Here is a 16,774-nt window from a genome sequence, read left to right on the forward strand (position 1 = left end):
CTATTATGCATTCACTTGTTTTTTTTTTCTTTTCTTTTTTTTTTTTTTTTTTCATAAGAATCTTTTTATTTACGTCTCTTGAATTCTTCTCTGTACATGCGTTTAACTACAAAAGAGATATTCTAGACATATTCTTCATTAATAAGATCAATCAATTATTAGGCTCTACTACATGACCGCTAAATAAAGAGACGATGGCTCTCTGTTTGGCTTCATCTGCGCCTGATATTTTCTTTATGATGCTGTAGTAGAATGGACGATCAATCTCAAATCCTACAGGAATGATCAAAGAAAATGGAACTAGGCTCACTCCTGCAACAAAATCATGGCAAATGATGTTCAGATTAAAACTATATTAATTTCATATAAAGTCAGTTAAATGAATGATATAACTATGCGTGAACGTGCGATCTATTTATTTATAGATAATCGAGTATTAAAACATTGAGAGGCGTGTTAAGTATAATTTGATTTTATGCAATGGGTTCGACGAGAACACATATATGTTTATGCATTTATGTGGGCGCGAGCATACACACACACACACACACATACATACGAAAACTTTGGTCTAGCGGCAAAGTATTTCCGTTATTTCTAAAAGTATGGAAATAAGTTATATACGAGAAGCTTGAAGGAATATAATGTGATATAAATATTTTTTATGCGAGTGAAGACTTGAGGAAGAGAGTTTTTTTTCAAGGTTTTCTTTTTTTTCTTTTTTAACGGGATGTTATATTTGTTTTTATCATTATCTGATAATCGTTGTTGTCGGTATTGTTGTCAGCATTAGAAGTCATTCAAGATTAAATATAATGGTAAAATCAAGCTTTCGTACAGATGTTGAAAGTGCTGATCATTTCTATTGTTGCAACATTGCAATCTTTTTATTGCTGAATCATGAGCATGTCCTATGATCTCTGAACTTATTACAGTAAACGCTGCGGTAATTTATATCACACAGCAAAAAAAGGGGGAGAGAGAGAGAGAGAGAGATGACCTTGTAGCGTGTTATCTACGTTTATTGAGATTTAAGCAATAGCAAACCTAAAAATTTGGAATTTTTCCAGTTTAGATAACTGAACAACAATATGCAGGCACCCAAGCATGTATCCAAGCGCGATTAGAATATTGCGTGAAAGCAGCTTATATCTTAATTCGTGCGTTACACATATGTACGTTAAGAACAAATATATACCACTCTGCATAGAACAAGTATATTTGACGAGCACAAATCGAACACGGATCAGTCACGTAGTGCAGAGTCATCGCTCTGGCAAGTTGAGGCTTAGATTCAGTCTGTAGAAATTACATTATCAAACTGAAATAAATTTATAGAGGTGGAAATTAATTGTTAATCATCCCATCAACGTCACAATCATATCGCTCAAATTATATGTATACATATATATATATATATATTATATTATTACATATAACGGAAATATTTTAGATGAATAAAGTTTTTACCCCATCCTGTATGTATAAAATTATATTTATTATTTAATCATAAATATAAATACACATGATATACACGATATAAAGAAGAAACGATAAGAAATGTGAATGTCTCTTCTAACAATTGAGATTAGGTAAAAGCGAATATATTGTTTTATTAATAGGTTACAATTGGAATGATTCATAATAATAGTTGTAAAGATTAACTCTTCGGCCGGACTACATGACCTAAAAAGAATAAGGGTACTGGATCGTCGGATTCTTTTCCGCAGTTTTCGGTTACTTTAACGATAGCATAGAAAAATGGATGATCGACGATAAAATCAGGTTTGACGATAGCAGTCTTCAGGAGTAGCGCTGTAACAGAGGATTCAGTCGGAGGAAAGCACATAAAAGCACATTTAAATGTATCTCTTCATTAATATTGTCTAATTATGGTATGAATAGAAATCGTGAGCGGACAGAACGAGATAACAAATTAAAAGTTAGAGTTACAATAGACGTACAATACAAATCCATAGATATATACGAGATGTTAAGAAGGACGATAATTGGATAATGGAGAAAAGAAAAAGAAAAAAGTCGATGTGAGATTATGTTAATAAATGTGTATATAAATATATTTAATTTAGCCTTATCATATGATATAAATAAATCATTTGTAAGAAATAATGTCAGAGCTTTCATAAGTACTTTCATGTAATATTAAAAGATTAAGCTTTAGGATTGGTGACGTGTCCCTCGAATAATGGCATCATGGTCATATTGTTTCTTCGATCTTCTAGACGGACGATACTATAGAAAAATGGATGATCGATCATAACGTCTAATTGGATCGATATACTCGCTAATTCCACGAATACTCCTGAAACAAATTTTCCATTGGGACGATTGAAATTTCAATAGAAATCCTGAATTCTTTCACTAAAACTCGACCATCATAGAAGCTAGCGAGTTACATAACGATAAAGAGAATATTTATAAGCGGATCCGGGGGAAATTTTTCAGCTTGAGGATTCGTACATTAATAATATTGAACTTTAACAAAAGTTAGAAAGCGACAGGGACGAGGGAAAAGATTGGAAAAAAGAGATAATCCTTATGGAATTGGTTAAGCGTCTTTCGACATGTTATTAAATTAGATCTTTTTCTTTTCGGTGAAGTTTCTTTTTTTTTTACCGCTTGGATCGATCGATTATGCGGCCCACGAACGATTTCGATCTTATCTCGGGATCTTAGGATTCCTCCTTATTTATAAGATTGCTCCTAATGATGCTCAAAACTAAATGTTCGATGCGAAAAACTGTTTTCGATTTGGATAAATGCGCGGATCGAAGAACACCGCAATCGATCATAGAGATACACGAGTGTTTTTATCACCCTTCAATCGTATTCTTTGGTTCGTCGAATGATTTTCAAGCGACGTTATTATTATCGCACATCATATAGCGATGATTATCATTATCGTACACATTATTAGAGATCTTCTTTTAGATAAGGATGCATTCGGAAGGATATAATAATAGATGGTTAATAGTAAAACACCAAAGAATTTTCGAATCTATTGGAATTGTGAACAAATCGAAAGGACGATCGCAAACATATATTCTTCCTGACGATGATGATTTATTTTCAATAATTTCCCATTAATAATATTTATTCGATTCAACGTTTGTCGCAAGGATTTGATCCTTTTTACAGCATAGCAAAATATACGAGTTATTTCGAATCAAGTTGATAGATATAATAAGAGCTTTAAACGTGACGCAATAATACGATTTAATACTCTGTTAGATGTATGTTCATTCGGCAAGGTATTATCAGAGAAGTATGTTTTTATTACAGATTCATTATCGTCGGATCGACCACGCGTGCGGCTAACATTTCTAATCTTTTATTCGATAATACCTCGGTTTTAACGATACCTCCTCAAATGAAAAGTGATTATTCGCCTTTGGGATCGTCGGCTTCTTTTAACCACGATCTTTAGACCTTGTCGAGATTATTTGTTCATCTTCATGCCCATATGTCTAAGAACGTTTCACGCATAAATCCGTCTCGACACACTTTCTTGTGTCAATTCTTATTGTATCAACTCTTATCCATGCGACAGTGTGCTTACAGAGACGTTTGATCGCTAATAGATTTCGATTTTCGTAGACTCTTTGTTATAGGAAACACGATTAGTTCGGTAATCATGCAATAAGTTAGTTCGTGCAAACGTAACAATTTTACAGAAAAAGGAATGATTAATTAGAATCAAAGAATCTGAATGGCGTTTTCTTTTTTCGCCTCTTTTTCTTTTTCTTTTCATATTTAATTTTTATTTATTTATTTTATTTCCCTTTGTTTTTATCTATAAACCCCGTTGTCAGCTCCCGCTCTTCTTTCTTTTCCCCAACGTTTGTTCTCCTCGATAGTATAAGAATAGACTCTATAATTTGTTTCAATTAATTTGCGAATGAAAGAAAATGTCTATTCCTTTCCTGGCTTAAATTCGCTCGCGGTACCAATGAAAAGCGACAAATTGTTGTTTGTGGATTTTATCACGAAATGGAAAGGTCTGTCCACCTTGAATATAACCCTCCTGATTGGAAGACTTGGTCTCACTGGTCTCACTATACCACCTAAAATGGCCATTATTAATCATACAAAAGACACTTGAAAAAATTCTCAAATGCTTCGAGTTAAATGTTGAGACGCACCTATTGATGTTACAACGAGAAAAGAGAACGAGAGGCATGGTCTCTAAGTATCGGACATATAGGATTCCGAAAGAAAAGGAATTAGTTCTTTTCTACATAGCTAGGGAATGCGATCTAACAGGAAGATTTGAAGCGTCTGTTACCGTAAAATCGTCTGTCTTGGCGATTTGTTGGGTGGATGAAGGGAAATTTAGGAAATTTTTCGACAAGGAAGGAACAAAAAATATTTATATTATTTCGGAATAATTTGCTATTCGGATAGGAATAGAACCTATCAAATGAATTTCGATAGGATCCCTCGCATTTTTCTTCAATTTTATGCTCCGAAAGAGTTAGCGCGATCATGATCTTTTTGATTTATTTAGTAATAGATATGAGATAAATATGGTTAGTAACTATTAATGGAATAAGTGATTTATATTTTCTTCTTTTTTTTCTCCCTTCAAACAAATCGATGGGTCGAAAATTTGCTGTCTCGTTGCAGTCGCGATAAAATGTCTAATTCTCTTCTCATAGAGTTGGCACACCTACTGTTGCTCGGTTCGATTTTTGATAACAAACAAATACGGCTTCAGTCTTACAAGCATGTTTTATTTTTCACGTAGACTCGATAAAATCGATACAGAGCACTTTTCTTTCCGTACTCATTGCAACAGTTATCTTCAAAAGATCGAGGGATGAGAAATGATCTTTGTCATTTCTATTTATTTAGCACCGAGACCGGCAAATCTTCCACCAATGTTTCCAACGAATAAGGCAATTTCATTGCGTCTTATTTCAAAGTGGAAAGACCTATTCACGTTGAATGTTTTCCTGTACATTGGGTTAGATGATCCTACTATATGTATATCTATAACAATCATTGATAAAAATAATTATTCTTTATGACGTTGGACTTTTGTATAATACAATTGAAGCGAACGAGTTTTCAAGCACAATGGCCATTTAATTAATAAAAAATATCGATTAATCGATACGGAAAAACACGATATTCGAAAGCAAAAATAAATCATCGATTATTGTTAAAGCCATGAGAAAATAATTCGTCTGACCGAGAGACAACCATTGGAATAAAGAAGCGAGACAATCATCGATATCTTAAGTATAGATTTTAAAGTTTGAAATGAATGTGACAGGATGTTAATTAAACGTACGTAACGTATAGAAATACATATAATAGCAAAAAGAAATGAACGAATAAATAATGAAAAGCCGATCGAATGAACATTTCGACGATTCCTTTCTAAAAGGATCGTTAGCTCGTATTCGATCGATATACTCGTATTTATTATCCTTCAACGCGCATTCATTTGTATTCTGGCTTTTGAACTCGAGCGACAAATAAATAAACATTGTCTCTTTGTATTATAACTAAGAACGGTATGTCAATGTGGACCGGATCGACTGTAGGTCTTCCTAGTCTGTCTTCAATGTCAATACCTGAAACATTATTGCAGTTTTCCTAATAACTGAAGAACCAAGAAGACAGAAAGGGGTCTTCGTTAATCCAGCCGTCACCATCGAAGAAGAATTTCAAAGTGCATTGTCTTTAACTATTGTATGTACATTCGTTTAAATAACCATCAAACATAACCCATCAAACACCAAATCAAATTAAGTAAATACTTTGTCAAGCTTGCATAATAAATCGAGAAAAAAGCGATGACTGCCGAACAATTCGTCAATAGTTTCCAACTAATGATATAACAATGTAACACTATCGGAGTAAGATTTTTAAATGTTCCACGGAGGATAACACTTTGGTTCCATGTGTGAGTGCGTGTGTTAAAATCTTTAGTAAAGTTCGAGCAGTAAATGATTTATTTATTATTATACGTCGGTTATACGTCGAGAGATAATTCTATCATTTATTCTAGTCATTTTAATGAATACTCGGATCCGCAATGTGAGCAGTGAATAATTGTATGCCATTTTGCGTTATCATAGTTAAGAATGGTTTGTTGGCTATCATCAATGTACGACGTCCTGATTTAATGCCAACATGAACACCTGAAAAGACATGAAATTTTGCTCTAACGCGTATCTTAACGGAACTAAAAAGATGTAGCGAGCTGTGTTAATACGACCCATCACCATTCATAAATAAAAACTCATCAACCTCGATAAAAATAAATCACCCATTTCAACAAAGCACGAACGATGACACACTCTCGGTGAATTCATCGAAATTAATTGGATTCTTTTTTTTTTCGATGGCAAACTTCACAAGAAAAGAACACGCGCACGTCAAGCCAGGTAAGACTGTAACAGACGGCAGTTTTAACAAATGCTTCGATATGTCTTTTTATAGTTTTTCATACATGCATACGTACCTCTCGATGTCATCGAAGTAGCATCTATCTTATATCAATGATATGATTCCACATATATATATATATATATATATATATATATATATATATATAATTTGCTTCGCGCTGTTTTATAAATTTAAGTCAAGTATGATCGAGCTCTTGAAAACTGAGTGCGAGAATGGATTGCTTTAATGCGCATATCTGTATAGAAAAGATGATTCATACCGAGCCCAGCCTCGCGAGAAGCACGCTCGTCGAATCAATCAGGGTACGTTAATGTTAAATCTACGATGAACCATTAAAACGTATCGATAATAAGAGCAGAAAAAATGAGCAGAAGTACAATTATTGAGCAGCTAATCGTCGACCTGCTTGTATCGTCGCTCTTATAGCTTCTTTTTATGACTAACACCTCCGACGTTATAAATCTATCCTTGTTGATATGGAAAACGCGACAAGTAATGCTTATCATTTGACCGATAAGCGTGAAACAGAAGAATGACATTTTATCTTTAGAACTCTTTTGAATGACACATACTTGTATGCATGTATACTTATGCGTATGAACAAATGCGATTTACATGAAAACAAGAGAAAAAAAAGAAAAGAAAAAACGAAACGAAAGAACATGAAAGGAAAATGCGTGGCACATAACGGAGGTCACGGATTACGAGTTGATTTTCGCCTGGAACAGGACGAGATCTCCATATATAACGATCGCCAGGAACGGTCGATCGACATTGAATTGAACGGGTTCCGGTGGAGACCAGACGCTCGAAAGAGGCCTGATACTGATACCTGTTAGAAGAATCAATGAAACAGAATATTACAGACTTGACCGATTCAACTAAATAATAAACGGGATGGAAGAAAAATGATGAGAGAGAAATTAAAAAGGTGTTATATCGAAATGTATTATATATTATTGGTTATGACGTATAAACGATAGAAAAGGGCCCTGCAAAAAGAGAATTTGCATCCGCGTTGATGAAAATTAACACGATAAATCTTTTTCATCTTGTTATTGCTTTATTCATATTCATTTCGCGACGCGATCGTCGAAAGTTACTCGTGAATTTATATCAGAGAGATTATCCTCGATAAGATACCGAAAAGAATCTTTTCTTATAAAAGAAAAGATACTTTTCTTATATAAACGACAAAATAAGATATTTTCATCGTTATCGCGCCGAAATATGATCTGACAATGACATAAACATAATCTGTTGTTTGAAGTATCAACGCGTATCATTTTAAGAAGGTGGTATTGATTAGGATAAAGCTCTCAAAGAAATAAGAAAAGAAAAGGGAAGTGATACGCGGCGGTTCGGTAGAAGAAATACATCCAATATAATAAACGTGCCACTTCGGTAGGAAAAAGAAAGCTTAAAATATTGCAAATTGCGATTACAAGGTGGATTAAAGGGTAACATTTAAAAACATACAGACAGCTCGGCACACGCAGAAGCATACGTCATATGTATACGTTATACGCGGATAATACGTAGTACGTAGGTACCGAAGAAATTCTGAGAAAGTGAGCGAGATGATATAAGTAAAAGAAACTATCGTTCGTCCGTTCGTTCGTTCGTCCGTTCGCTTGCTTGCTTCTTTCGACGACGACGACGAATCGTTAAATAGCGACAAATGTAAATTTCGACAGATCGTTTCTCAGAACTTTGCGGAAGCGAAAGAAAAGAAATAAATAAAGGAAGGAACAAAGTAATCGTTAACGATTCATCCCGATAGACTTTGTCCACTTCCATTTAATATAAATAACATAGAATATAAATAACAAAGAGCACATAAATACTTGCCATATAGTTGCTTTCAAGTACTTACCACTAGCCCCCGCAGCCTCGCTACCTTCCTCGTTTACTTCGATGAAAGCCTTTTGTACGACATCGGAGATTTTGAGCTCAACGTCAGAGATACCTCCAAAGTTAGCACTCTGGCTAAAGGCCTCCTTTATTCCCAACTAAAGAAAGAAAGATCATAATATTTGGATGTTATATGTACGTCACCCTTTTCCACGCGACGTCTAATACGCACGTTTTTAAGATTTTGATTAAGGTTGAGACTGCTCTCGATCTTGAATTTAGGCAGATGCAACTGAACCTCGGTCTTATATGCCTTCTTGAGAAGTTCCCCGATATCATATTGGGGCAATTTCTCTTCGAGCTCAGTCAATCCGTCGATATCGTTTGGCACGATGACGATCATGCTGAATTCTTCGCCCTGAAGAAAAAAAATTCAAATCCAATTTGAGAAATTATTTTGTCAGTTAAACGTAATATTTAGCATCAACGTGCGAGCGCCAAATTACTTTGTATGGAAGCTCGAGTAACTTAGCGTTCAATTCGTTAAGTTCAGCGTATTTAAACTTTCCAGTCATGAACATGGTGGGTACGTTTATAATTTCGTTCTTGGTGACGTGGAAGGGTTCGTTTTTAGTCAATTTAGGATCAAATTTGGTTTTCCAATTGCCCTTGAAGTATACAGCATTGACGAGCACCATGGCGGTACCACCATTTACGTTTGCTTCAATTGAAAATAAACATAGAGACATATTAGAAGTGCGACAGAGAAGGGAGGGAATAGAAAAGAGGGAATATTATATATATATATATATATATATATATATATATATATACTAACCCGGGTTAATAAGATCCTTAATGCGTTTGTTGGTTTGTTCCTCGACCCATTGGTTGATGGTATCGGCAGCCTGAACGTTTTGAGAAAAGTCCAAATTTTGCGATGCCGATAAAAAGGCAGATTGGGTCAATTCTTGGAAGCTCGGCTTCACGGTGAATTGCTTGTTAATGAATATTTTGTTGGCGAGACGAAGTTCTACGTCTTTGACGGCCTACACGGTTGTAATTTCGAATGAAAAATTACATCGATATTATAATTTTAAATAGATCACGAAAACGAAAAGATTAATAAATGTAGGAAGGAGGTAAAAAGAAAAAAAAAAGAAGTTTTTCTTTACGTTCAGAGTACTGATGATATTTGAATATCCAGTTCTAGCTACAGACTCCTCTGGAAGATGAAGAACTTGTTTGAATTCTTTCTCTGTTTCTCCGCGCGAGCCATAAGCAGCCATGGAAAGAGCGATCGAGGCGCTAAGAGGAGACGTGATCAGATTGCCACGGTTTTCCTTCCCGACCTCCTAATGGACATTTATCAGAGGGACAGTGAACAAATTATTCCAAGAATAAAGAGAGAATTATATATATATATATTTCTTACCCTGAAAAATAACGATGAGAACCGATTGTTTCCATCGGTGATGGTCTGAACAGCCCTGTTTTCAATAGGCCCTGCCATGCTGCTTGCAAGGCAGGCTATCAAAATAGCTAATCCTTGTACTGAAAACGAAAGGATTCGTTCAGATTTCATTAAATTTTCTTTCGATCAAATAGGATTTTGTTACGATGACGTAACTTTAATTAATTACATTTAATATGATCTCGGACGAGCTAACATTATTTTATCGTAGAGATAATAGATAGGAAAATTAGAGAGAGACTATTAATAAAGCGTATAATGTTTCAGGGAAGAGCAAACATATCACCGCGGAAAGAATGTAATGAAAAGAGAAGAAACAAATGGCAGATAAGACGTAATCGAGTGTTATATGAAAATAAGGTCAAGATCGTTCGAGCTTCGAAAGGAATTATTTCTTCATTTTTTCCGTAAGATCGCATTAAAAATGATAGTTAGCGAGGAAGATTAAATGAAAAGATAAATAAATGAAAGATGATTATACATTTAGAAACAATATGTTATTTATTTCGTTATCGCGTCGACAAAAAATTCGATAAAAATCGATAAAAATTGACGAAATATACCTTACAAATGCATAATTGTGAGTTATATAGGCAAAATTGAATAAGCCTTACGTCGTGTTAAAACGATCTAATCGGGGAAAAAAAAGAATGTGCAAAAGGACAATGTACAAAATACCTATATACGTAAGTATTTACGTAGGCTAATTCAATATTTCCTCGAGTCTCATCGGGAAAACCCATCGCGTAGGAGCGAGGAGAGACAAGATGTTTTGACATAATAATAAATAATAAATGCCGTAACGTGTTATCTCCTCTAATAGCTCGAAATAAAGAATATGATGCGCGTAAATTATTCGAATTAAGTATTTAAGTAAAAAATCCGACATTTCTACGCTTCCTTCATATTTCGATCTATGAAATTTGGAATTTTAAACTTTACTTGCTCGAAGAGAAGAAAAATATGACAGAGTAAAAAGGAGAATATTAAAAATATCCTCGATCCATATCAAAATATAATCTATCTCGATCTAGTTGAGAAAAGTCAGTCGATGCACATAGAACGTATTGTGTATTTTTTTTACTTAATCGGAAAGAATTCAGATTCAGTAGAGAAGAAGAAATCGCGATAGAGAATCGACGTTCGCTCTTAGATGCGAATGCTGACGTACTAGTAAGACTCTAAGAGAATCTAGTCTTCGACAAAATCGTCGTACTATTTGTATTATGAAAAAATTTGTATATTGAAAAAGGCGACATTGAGATGTCCTTGAGAAGTGCTCAATGACACGACATTGACGAAGCTTGACTCGCAAGTTATACATACGATCGTAAGTTGTTCTTTGTTTTTGTTTTGTTTTGTTTTGTTTTGTTTGTTTTCTTTTTTTTTTTTTTTCCTTTTAATTCGAAACACGACTCAAAGTCAAAGTTCGAAGCGACATATTCGACTTTACGAGAGATTCATATTTAAATTCATATTTAGAACGTTCCTACTCACGTGCATACATGTTGATCGGTTTCATTGATCGTCCCGCTTCGAATGCCGAACGTTGACTGAAGAAACGAGTATACGGTACGGTTATATAAAAGAGTGTTGTGCCCGAGGATCCGGCAGGAAACTTCCGATGACGGAATCGTCGCCACCGTAGGCGACCGTAGAGTACCGATTTCGAGTACGAATAACAGCCAATGGCGTTGCTCGAACGCAGAAAAATGAGAAGATAAGCGCCCCGGGCATAATATCTTTTGAATCTTCCTATGAAATGTAAATATCAAATCAATGAGAGATTAGATCTTTACTTGCTTTCTTTGAAAATCCCCGAGAATCGATCGATCGATCGATCGATCGATCGATCGTTCGTTCGTTCGCTCGATCGATCGATCGATCAATCAACGCGATTCACAAAACACATTATAAATAATAACATTCCTTTCAAAGAAATTCGTTTAATGATCGAATACTCCTTGATTTTTCTCACATATGACGTTTCTCATTATCCGTGTAATTGATATAAAAATTGTAGAAAACTGAGGTAGATTATCCTGAGGTAGTAGAAGTAACGACGCCGATAATAATATCATAATGACGATATGACGCCAATGGAGGATTACTTCTCTTTCTTCTCGAGAAATCCTCTCATTTTTTTTTTTTTTTTCATATTCTTTATCGCGTCAAAAGAATTTCAAGTTCGTATTTAAGGAATTTATATCGTATCTGTTCTAATATTATTTTACTACATTTTCTATGTTGTTATTATAATAACGCAAAGATTGGCACAGGTGATATAATTTTACGTTTTACCTCTTTTTTTTTATTTTTTTTGTCAAAAGGATTCTACCTTCGAAATCTTTTTATCGTAAAAATCTATCTTACGAGTTTAGTACAAGAGTGTTTAGGCATCAGTGGAAAAAATTGCAAATCGTCGATGCGATTACATATCTCTTTGTAAAGTTAATAAGAATATACGATCGATCTAAAAGAAATTTGAGTGGTCGATAAAATCTTCTTCTTGTCTTTTAATCGTTATTTATCTTTTAATATCTATCGAACGAATCTACAAAAGCATTATCCAATTTGCTGGTTTCAACAAGTTTCACTCGATCGATTCGCGACGATCTTTGACAATGTTAAATTTTTATAAATATAGATTTGGTAGAAGATCCGAAATGATGTGCGATTTTGTTTTTGTCGATAAAAGACGATAATAGATATTGAGAATGAGGAAAAAGAAGGACGTTAAAAAGAGATATTGAGGAAAGGAGTAACGCGCCGGCGATGATAGATATAAGGGAATATAATACGCGGTGTGGTAGTAACAGGAGTGCTGTGGTATAGACAGTTGGAAGGTGCGTACAAACAAAGATAATCGATTAAATGAAATGGATGAGAGCGCACAAAGCCAATAGGAATCTGGCAAGAGATATACGAGCACGCGTGTTGTCCTATGAAAAAATATCGAGGAGAATTCGTCCATGACCTTGAGATTGTCCCCACCCCACCCACCCGTGTCGATATCTCGTTACCTCTTGGAAAGAATCACCAACATTTAACGGTGAACCGAACCAACGCCCATAGAATGCTCCCGCGGCCGCGCATGCGCGGTCCTCCATTTGTCGTCCATTGACGACAAATAAAGTAAGCAACTCAATGCTAAGGTAATCGAATTAAGACTCTAGTAGAAATTTGCTTATTTATTAGAATTCGAAAGAATGGAATTAATGGAGGAATATTTACCCAGGTTAAAATTTCCCCTTGAATATGTATAAAGTGAGTAACGCACGCACAAACAACATTGAGAGAATAAAAAGTTTTTCCACCGTATCCGTATAAAACTCACAAAGTTCACGCTCTATATGAGACGAGTGGTAAAAGACGACAGGATCTCGATATCGGTTAATGCGATAAATCGATACATCGAGGATGTTGTCACTAGGATGAGCCGATCGAAATTGGACCCATATCCTCAAAAAGCGCCAAATTAAAAAAATCGTTGAGAAAATAGTTAAAGCGTTAATGCCGAGTATTTAGATTCTTATTAAACGTAAAAGTAGTAAATATCTTCTCGAACGATTTATCCTCGGAAGGAACGAATTCGATTAGTCTTACATAGAGTAGTTGTTAATTATATTTCAACTTGTTACTTAAGAAAGAAAAGATAATAAGAGTAATGAATATGAAATAATACGAAATATATTCGCACGAGCATGTGCGTCTCCGCTCCTATGACCTGTACGGCAAAAGTTATTTTTTTCGTAGCGATAAGAAGCAAGACAGTAAATTTCCTATAACGTTCAATATTTTTTAATAAAATACGTAGATTTTTTTGCGTCGGATATTACCACATCTATATCCGCGGATCTAAATCTCGATAAAAAAAAAAAAAAAAAAAAAAAAAAAAAAAAACAAAAAAAAAAGAAAAAAAAAAAGAAATGGCGATCAAGTGTTTTTGATGATTTTTCACTCTATCCTTGTCTCGATTTTAAGATTGGCACACACCGATATGATACAATAGAAATCGATGAAATGACGTCATTTTATTAAAGCGCGGTATATAAAGGTTACGATACGATTGATTTTTCGACAATTATTTCAATGACCGCGTATTAAATAACTCACCGAAAAGAATTGCCGTGTCGTCGCCTTAAAAAGGCGTATTAAACGGGTATATATCGCGAACCGAACTGACTGGAATATCGAACGAATGCGTATCATCGACGCATGCTCGTCGATAAGATTACTCGCGTTAGAAGGTATTTTAAGCCAACGGAAATAAGTACCTAAATTTAGTCCAATGATGAGATTGTCCGACGATGAATAATATTTATCCCTGAGTTAGTCCCTCTTATCGTACAAACCTATATAATGCTTTCTTCTTCGGCATTGCGATGGATATAGAAATTAACTGGGGTAAGAGTAACTGGAGTTAAAGAAAAAAAACAATGTTACTTACGATCGGACTTTCGACTCGTATAAACTCGTAGAGACGATCAAAATGAGTTATTATTTCATCGCGTTAATTATCCTTGATCGTTCGGTAATCACTGAAAGGTTAATATTATTTTTAACGAATGATAAGCTACATTACCTGTGAAATAGATAAGTGTGAACGATATATCGTTTACGTTTTCCCCTCTCCTATACCTTCTGATTCCTAGTGAAAAGAGTAGAGACCGAACGAGTACAAATCAGTCAAATTTTACTTGTAAAAAATGATTATTGCTAAAATAAATTATCTCGTTGTTGCGGTAATAATGTAATAACGATTAGGAAGATCTATAGACGTATGATTAGGAAATTCAAAGTGTTCCTATTTTCAAGCCTTTTCGAAATGTCTCGGTGAAAAAGTTGCCCTACGAAATTCTTCTCTGTGATCGCAGCACTTATCATTGGGATAACCCTTTTTACATAGATCACAGCCACAGGTGGGTTCTCGAGGCTCTTCGTGGTAAGGTGGACAAGGAGCGGGCTTTGTTTCGCAACAGCAAGGAGCACAAGGATCCTGTTGTAAGATAAGATTGATTCTTCAAGAAGAAAATTTCTTTTAAAACGTCTAATAAGTAGTAAACGTTTGCTGGAATTTAAATTTTCTTCTAATCGTTAACGCTCATTAACCTGCATTTTAATAAAACAACAGGATGGCTTTTGTGGCGGACACATTTCACTAGGTGCTGTGTAATCCCGTAGCTCTCGATCTAAATCTTTAGATTTTTCTCTGCTCGCTATATCGGTACGAGCGTCGGCACGAGCGTCGGCACGAGCGTCGATACGAGGGTCGGTACGAGCGTCGGTACGAGCGTCGGCACGAGGGTCGGTACGAGCGTCGGTACGACCATCGGCACGAGCGTCGGCACGAGCGTCGGCACGAGCGTCGGCACGAGCGTCGGCACGAGCGTCGGCACGAGCGTCGGTACGAGCGTCGGCACGAGTGTCGATACGAGCGTCAGTACGAGTATCGGCTCGTATATCGATTTCTCCTTCGGGAATGGTTAATTGACTTTCGCCCTTTTTTCTTCTCCAAGGACACGCCGATTTAATTTGTTCCGTACTCCATCGAATGCCTCCATTTACTGACAATTGCAAATATACGATTGAGATACGATATATAATATCGCTCGATACATATTTTCTTCTTTACCAGTATAAAATATTCGTTCCAAGATATTCGATCGCGATGGATTGTCATCCATAGTCGTTGACCATGACGCAATGTGGCCCGTCGGAGACCTGCTCTATATTAATCGGTAATAACACATTCTTTTAAAATACTACAAAAAATTTCATTCCATATGCCAACAGCCAAAAATGTAAATGGATGGATGCTCGATATATCGATTACTCATTACGATTCGATTTACTCGGAGATAGATGGATAGATTTTTTTTTTTTTCTCTCCTTGTAAATTCTACTAATTAGGCTGATCGATCGATGAAATAAGTAATATCGTAATGAACACGATTACTTTTCTCACGTCGTATGTCGAAAAATCGATAATATCGAAATATTGGCGTCAACGAAATTGACATTAAAAGTATACAAATAAGAAATACCTGTCGATTGATAAAATTGAAATACATATAGGGAGACATGTAACCTCTGGCGTGTATCGACGCGTACTATCGCGTAAAGCGCGGCGAACCAAAGAACGAATGAGACATATTCCTTCCTCGCAACACCAAGAGATAAATTGGCCGTTCTACGTAACGTATATATTACATGACTTTGTCTCATCTCGCGTTAGTAGCTTTGTGGATTTTGAGGTTAATTAAACCGTACATGTTTATAATAAAATATGACGGATAAAAACGATTACAGTATACAGCTAGATCCGGAAACAAAAATGCATTGTACGTTGCATTTGTTCAAAAATGTAGAAAATACTGGTGAAATAAGAAGAAAAGTTATGTCTGGTGATGTTGCATGTTGCATCTTAAAACCTACATACATAATAGATCCATTTCAGATTGTAATAGCTGCCAATAAAGCGGCTATTAATGAAAGTTGTAATCGGTTAATTACAAAAAACAAATATACGGAGATTCTATTTTATCTTTCAATGAGCAAAAATATATCAAAATCGTTAAGAGACTTTGGAGCAAGCGACAACGACAAGAACATGTTGGTTGTAACGATTCACGAAGGAGAGAAAGAAAATTCTCTCTCAAAAATGATCGTCGATAATGTAAAAGGGGAAAGATTGTCGTTGATGGAGCTAAAAGAATTGACAGATTTGGAAGTTGCAAAGAGATATTATAAAATTGATAAAGAGGAACTAAATGTATCGAGCTGTATAGATTCGATAATATCTAGGATAGCTTGCAAAGACTTTTCGTCGAAATAAAAAATAAGTGAGAACGAGAGAAAAAAATCGTTGGATCGAAGAAGAAGTATTAAATGTCATCGAGAATGCGCGTCATAGAGATTTACGAAATGTCAAAAAAATAAAACGCAGAATCCAAAATATTCTATGCTTACCAAACCGAATGAATATTTTATTTTATTCGT

The 16,774-nt window shown here is 35.2% G+C and overlaps 3 protein-coding genes across 13 annotated transcripts; 1 reads left to right on the top strand and 2 right to left on the bottom strand.

Annotated features, from left to right (window-relative positions):
- Positions 1-58: 58 nt before the first annotated feature.
- LOC118451431 (antichymotrypsin-2) lies at positions 59-14,034 on the bottom strand. Of its 11 annotated transcripts, none has more exons than XM_085655016.1 (9): positions 13,889-13,993; positions 11,270-11,527; positions 9,734-9,852; positions 9,474-9,653; positions 9,137-9,347; positions 8,805-9,019; positions 8,531-8,716; positions 8,321-8,456; positions 59-312 (listed from the first exon to the last, which is right to left on the bottom strand). In XM_085655016.1, exons 2-9 carry the CDS (start codon positions 11,292-11,294, stop codon positions 152-154), a joined length of 1,233 nt encoding a protein of 410 aa, XP_085511142.1. In that variant the 5' UTR covers positions 11,295-11,527; positions 13,889-13,993; the 3' UTR covers positions 59-151. The 11 variants fall into 11 exon arrangements, with proteins under 11 accessions (XP_085511142.1, XP_085511141.1, XP_035743863.1 ...); XM_085655015.1 differs by lacking the exon at positions 13,889-13,993 and adding an exon at positions 13,007-13,160; XM_035887963.2 differs by lacking the exons at positions 59-312; positions 13,889-13,993 and adding exons at positions 1,610-1,815; positions 13,007-13,160.
- A 32-nt stretch (positions 14,035-14,066) lies between these two features.
- Positions 14,067-15,871, bottom strand: LOC118451438 (uncharacterized). Its single transcript, XM_035887985.2, has 4 exons — positions 15,408-15,871; positions 14,885-15,339; positions 14,358-14,771; positions 14,067-14,189 (listed from the first exon to the last, which is right to left on the bottom strand). The coding sequence occupies exons 1-3, from the start codon at positions 15,457-15,459 to the stop codon at positions 14,586-14,588; spliced, it is 693 nt and encodes a 230-aa protein (XP_035743878.2). The 5' UTR covers positions 15,460-15,871; the 3' UTR covers positions 14,067-14,189; positions 14,358-14,585.
- Positions 15,304-16,658, top strand: LOC118451439 (EKC/KEOPS complex subunit TPRKB). Its single transcript, XM_035887986.2, has 2 exons — positions 15,304-15,513; positions 15,851-16,658. The coding sequence occupies exon 2, from the start codon at positions 16,062-16,064 to the stop codon at positions 16,608-16,610; it is 549 nt and encodes a 182-aa protein (XP_035743879.1). The 5' UTR covers positions 15,304-15,513; positions 15,851-16,061; the 3' UTR covers positions 16,611-16,658.
- The last annotated feature ends 116 nt before the right edge of the window (positions 16,659-16,774 follow it).

This window comes from Vespa mandarinia, chromosome 2 (genome assembly GCF_050613455.1).
Source record: "Vespa mandarinia isolate Hongniang chromosome 2, ASM5061345v1, whole genome shotgun sequence".
In the NCBI taxonomy this organism is placed as follows: domain Eukaryota; kingdom Metazoa; phylum Arthropoda; class Insecta; order Hymenoptera; family Vespidae; genus Vespa; species Vespa mandarinia.

Bases quoted from the DNA above. Each gene is read 5' to 3' on its own strand.
- LOC118451431 (XM_085655016.1), bottom strand. From the start codon at position 11,294: ATGAAACCGATCAACATGTATGCAC. The intron at 9,020-9,136 runs GTTAGTATATAT...TTTCAATTGAAG, and splicing joins TAAGGATCTTATTAACCCGG to CAAACGTAAATGGTGGTACC. The intron at 313-8,320 runs GTAAGTACTTGA...ATTTTGTTGCAG, and splicing joins CGAGGCTGCGGGGGCTAGTG to GAGTGAGCCTAGTTCCATTT.
- LOC118451438 (XM_035887985.2), bottom strand. From the start codon at position 15,459: ATGGATGACAATCCATCGCGATCGAATATCTTGGAACGAATATTTTAT. The intron at 15,340-15,407 runs GTAAAGAAGAAA...TGCAATTGTCAG, and splicing joins GGAACGAATATTTTATACTG to TAAATGGAGGCATTCGATGG. The intron at 14,772-14,884 runs GTTAATGAGCGT...ATCTTACAACAG, and splicing joins GTTGTTTTATTAAAATGCAG to GATCCTTGTGCTCCTTGCTG.
- LOC118451439 (XM_035887986.2), top strand. From the start codon at position 16,062: ATGACGGATAAAAACGATTACAGTATACAGCTAGATCCGGAAACAAAA.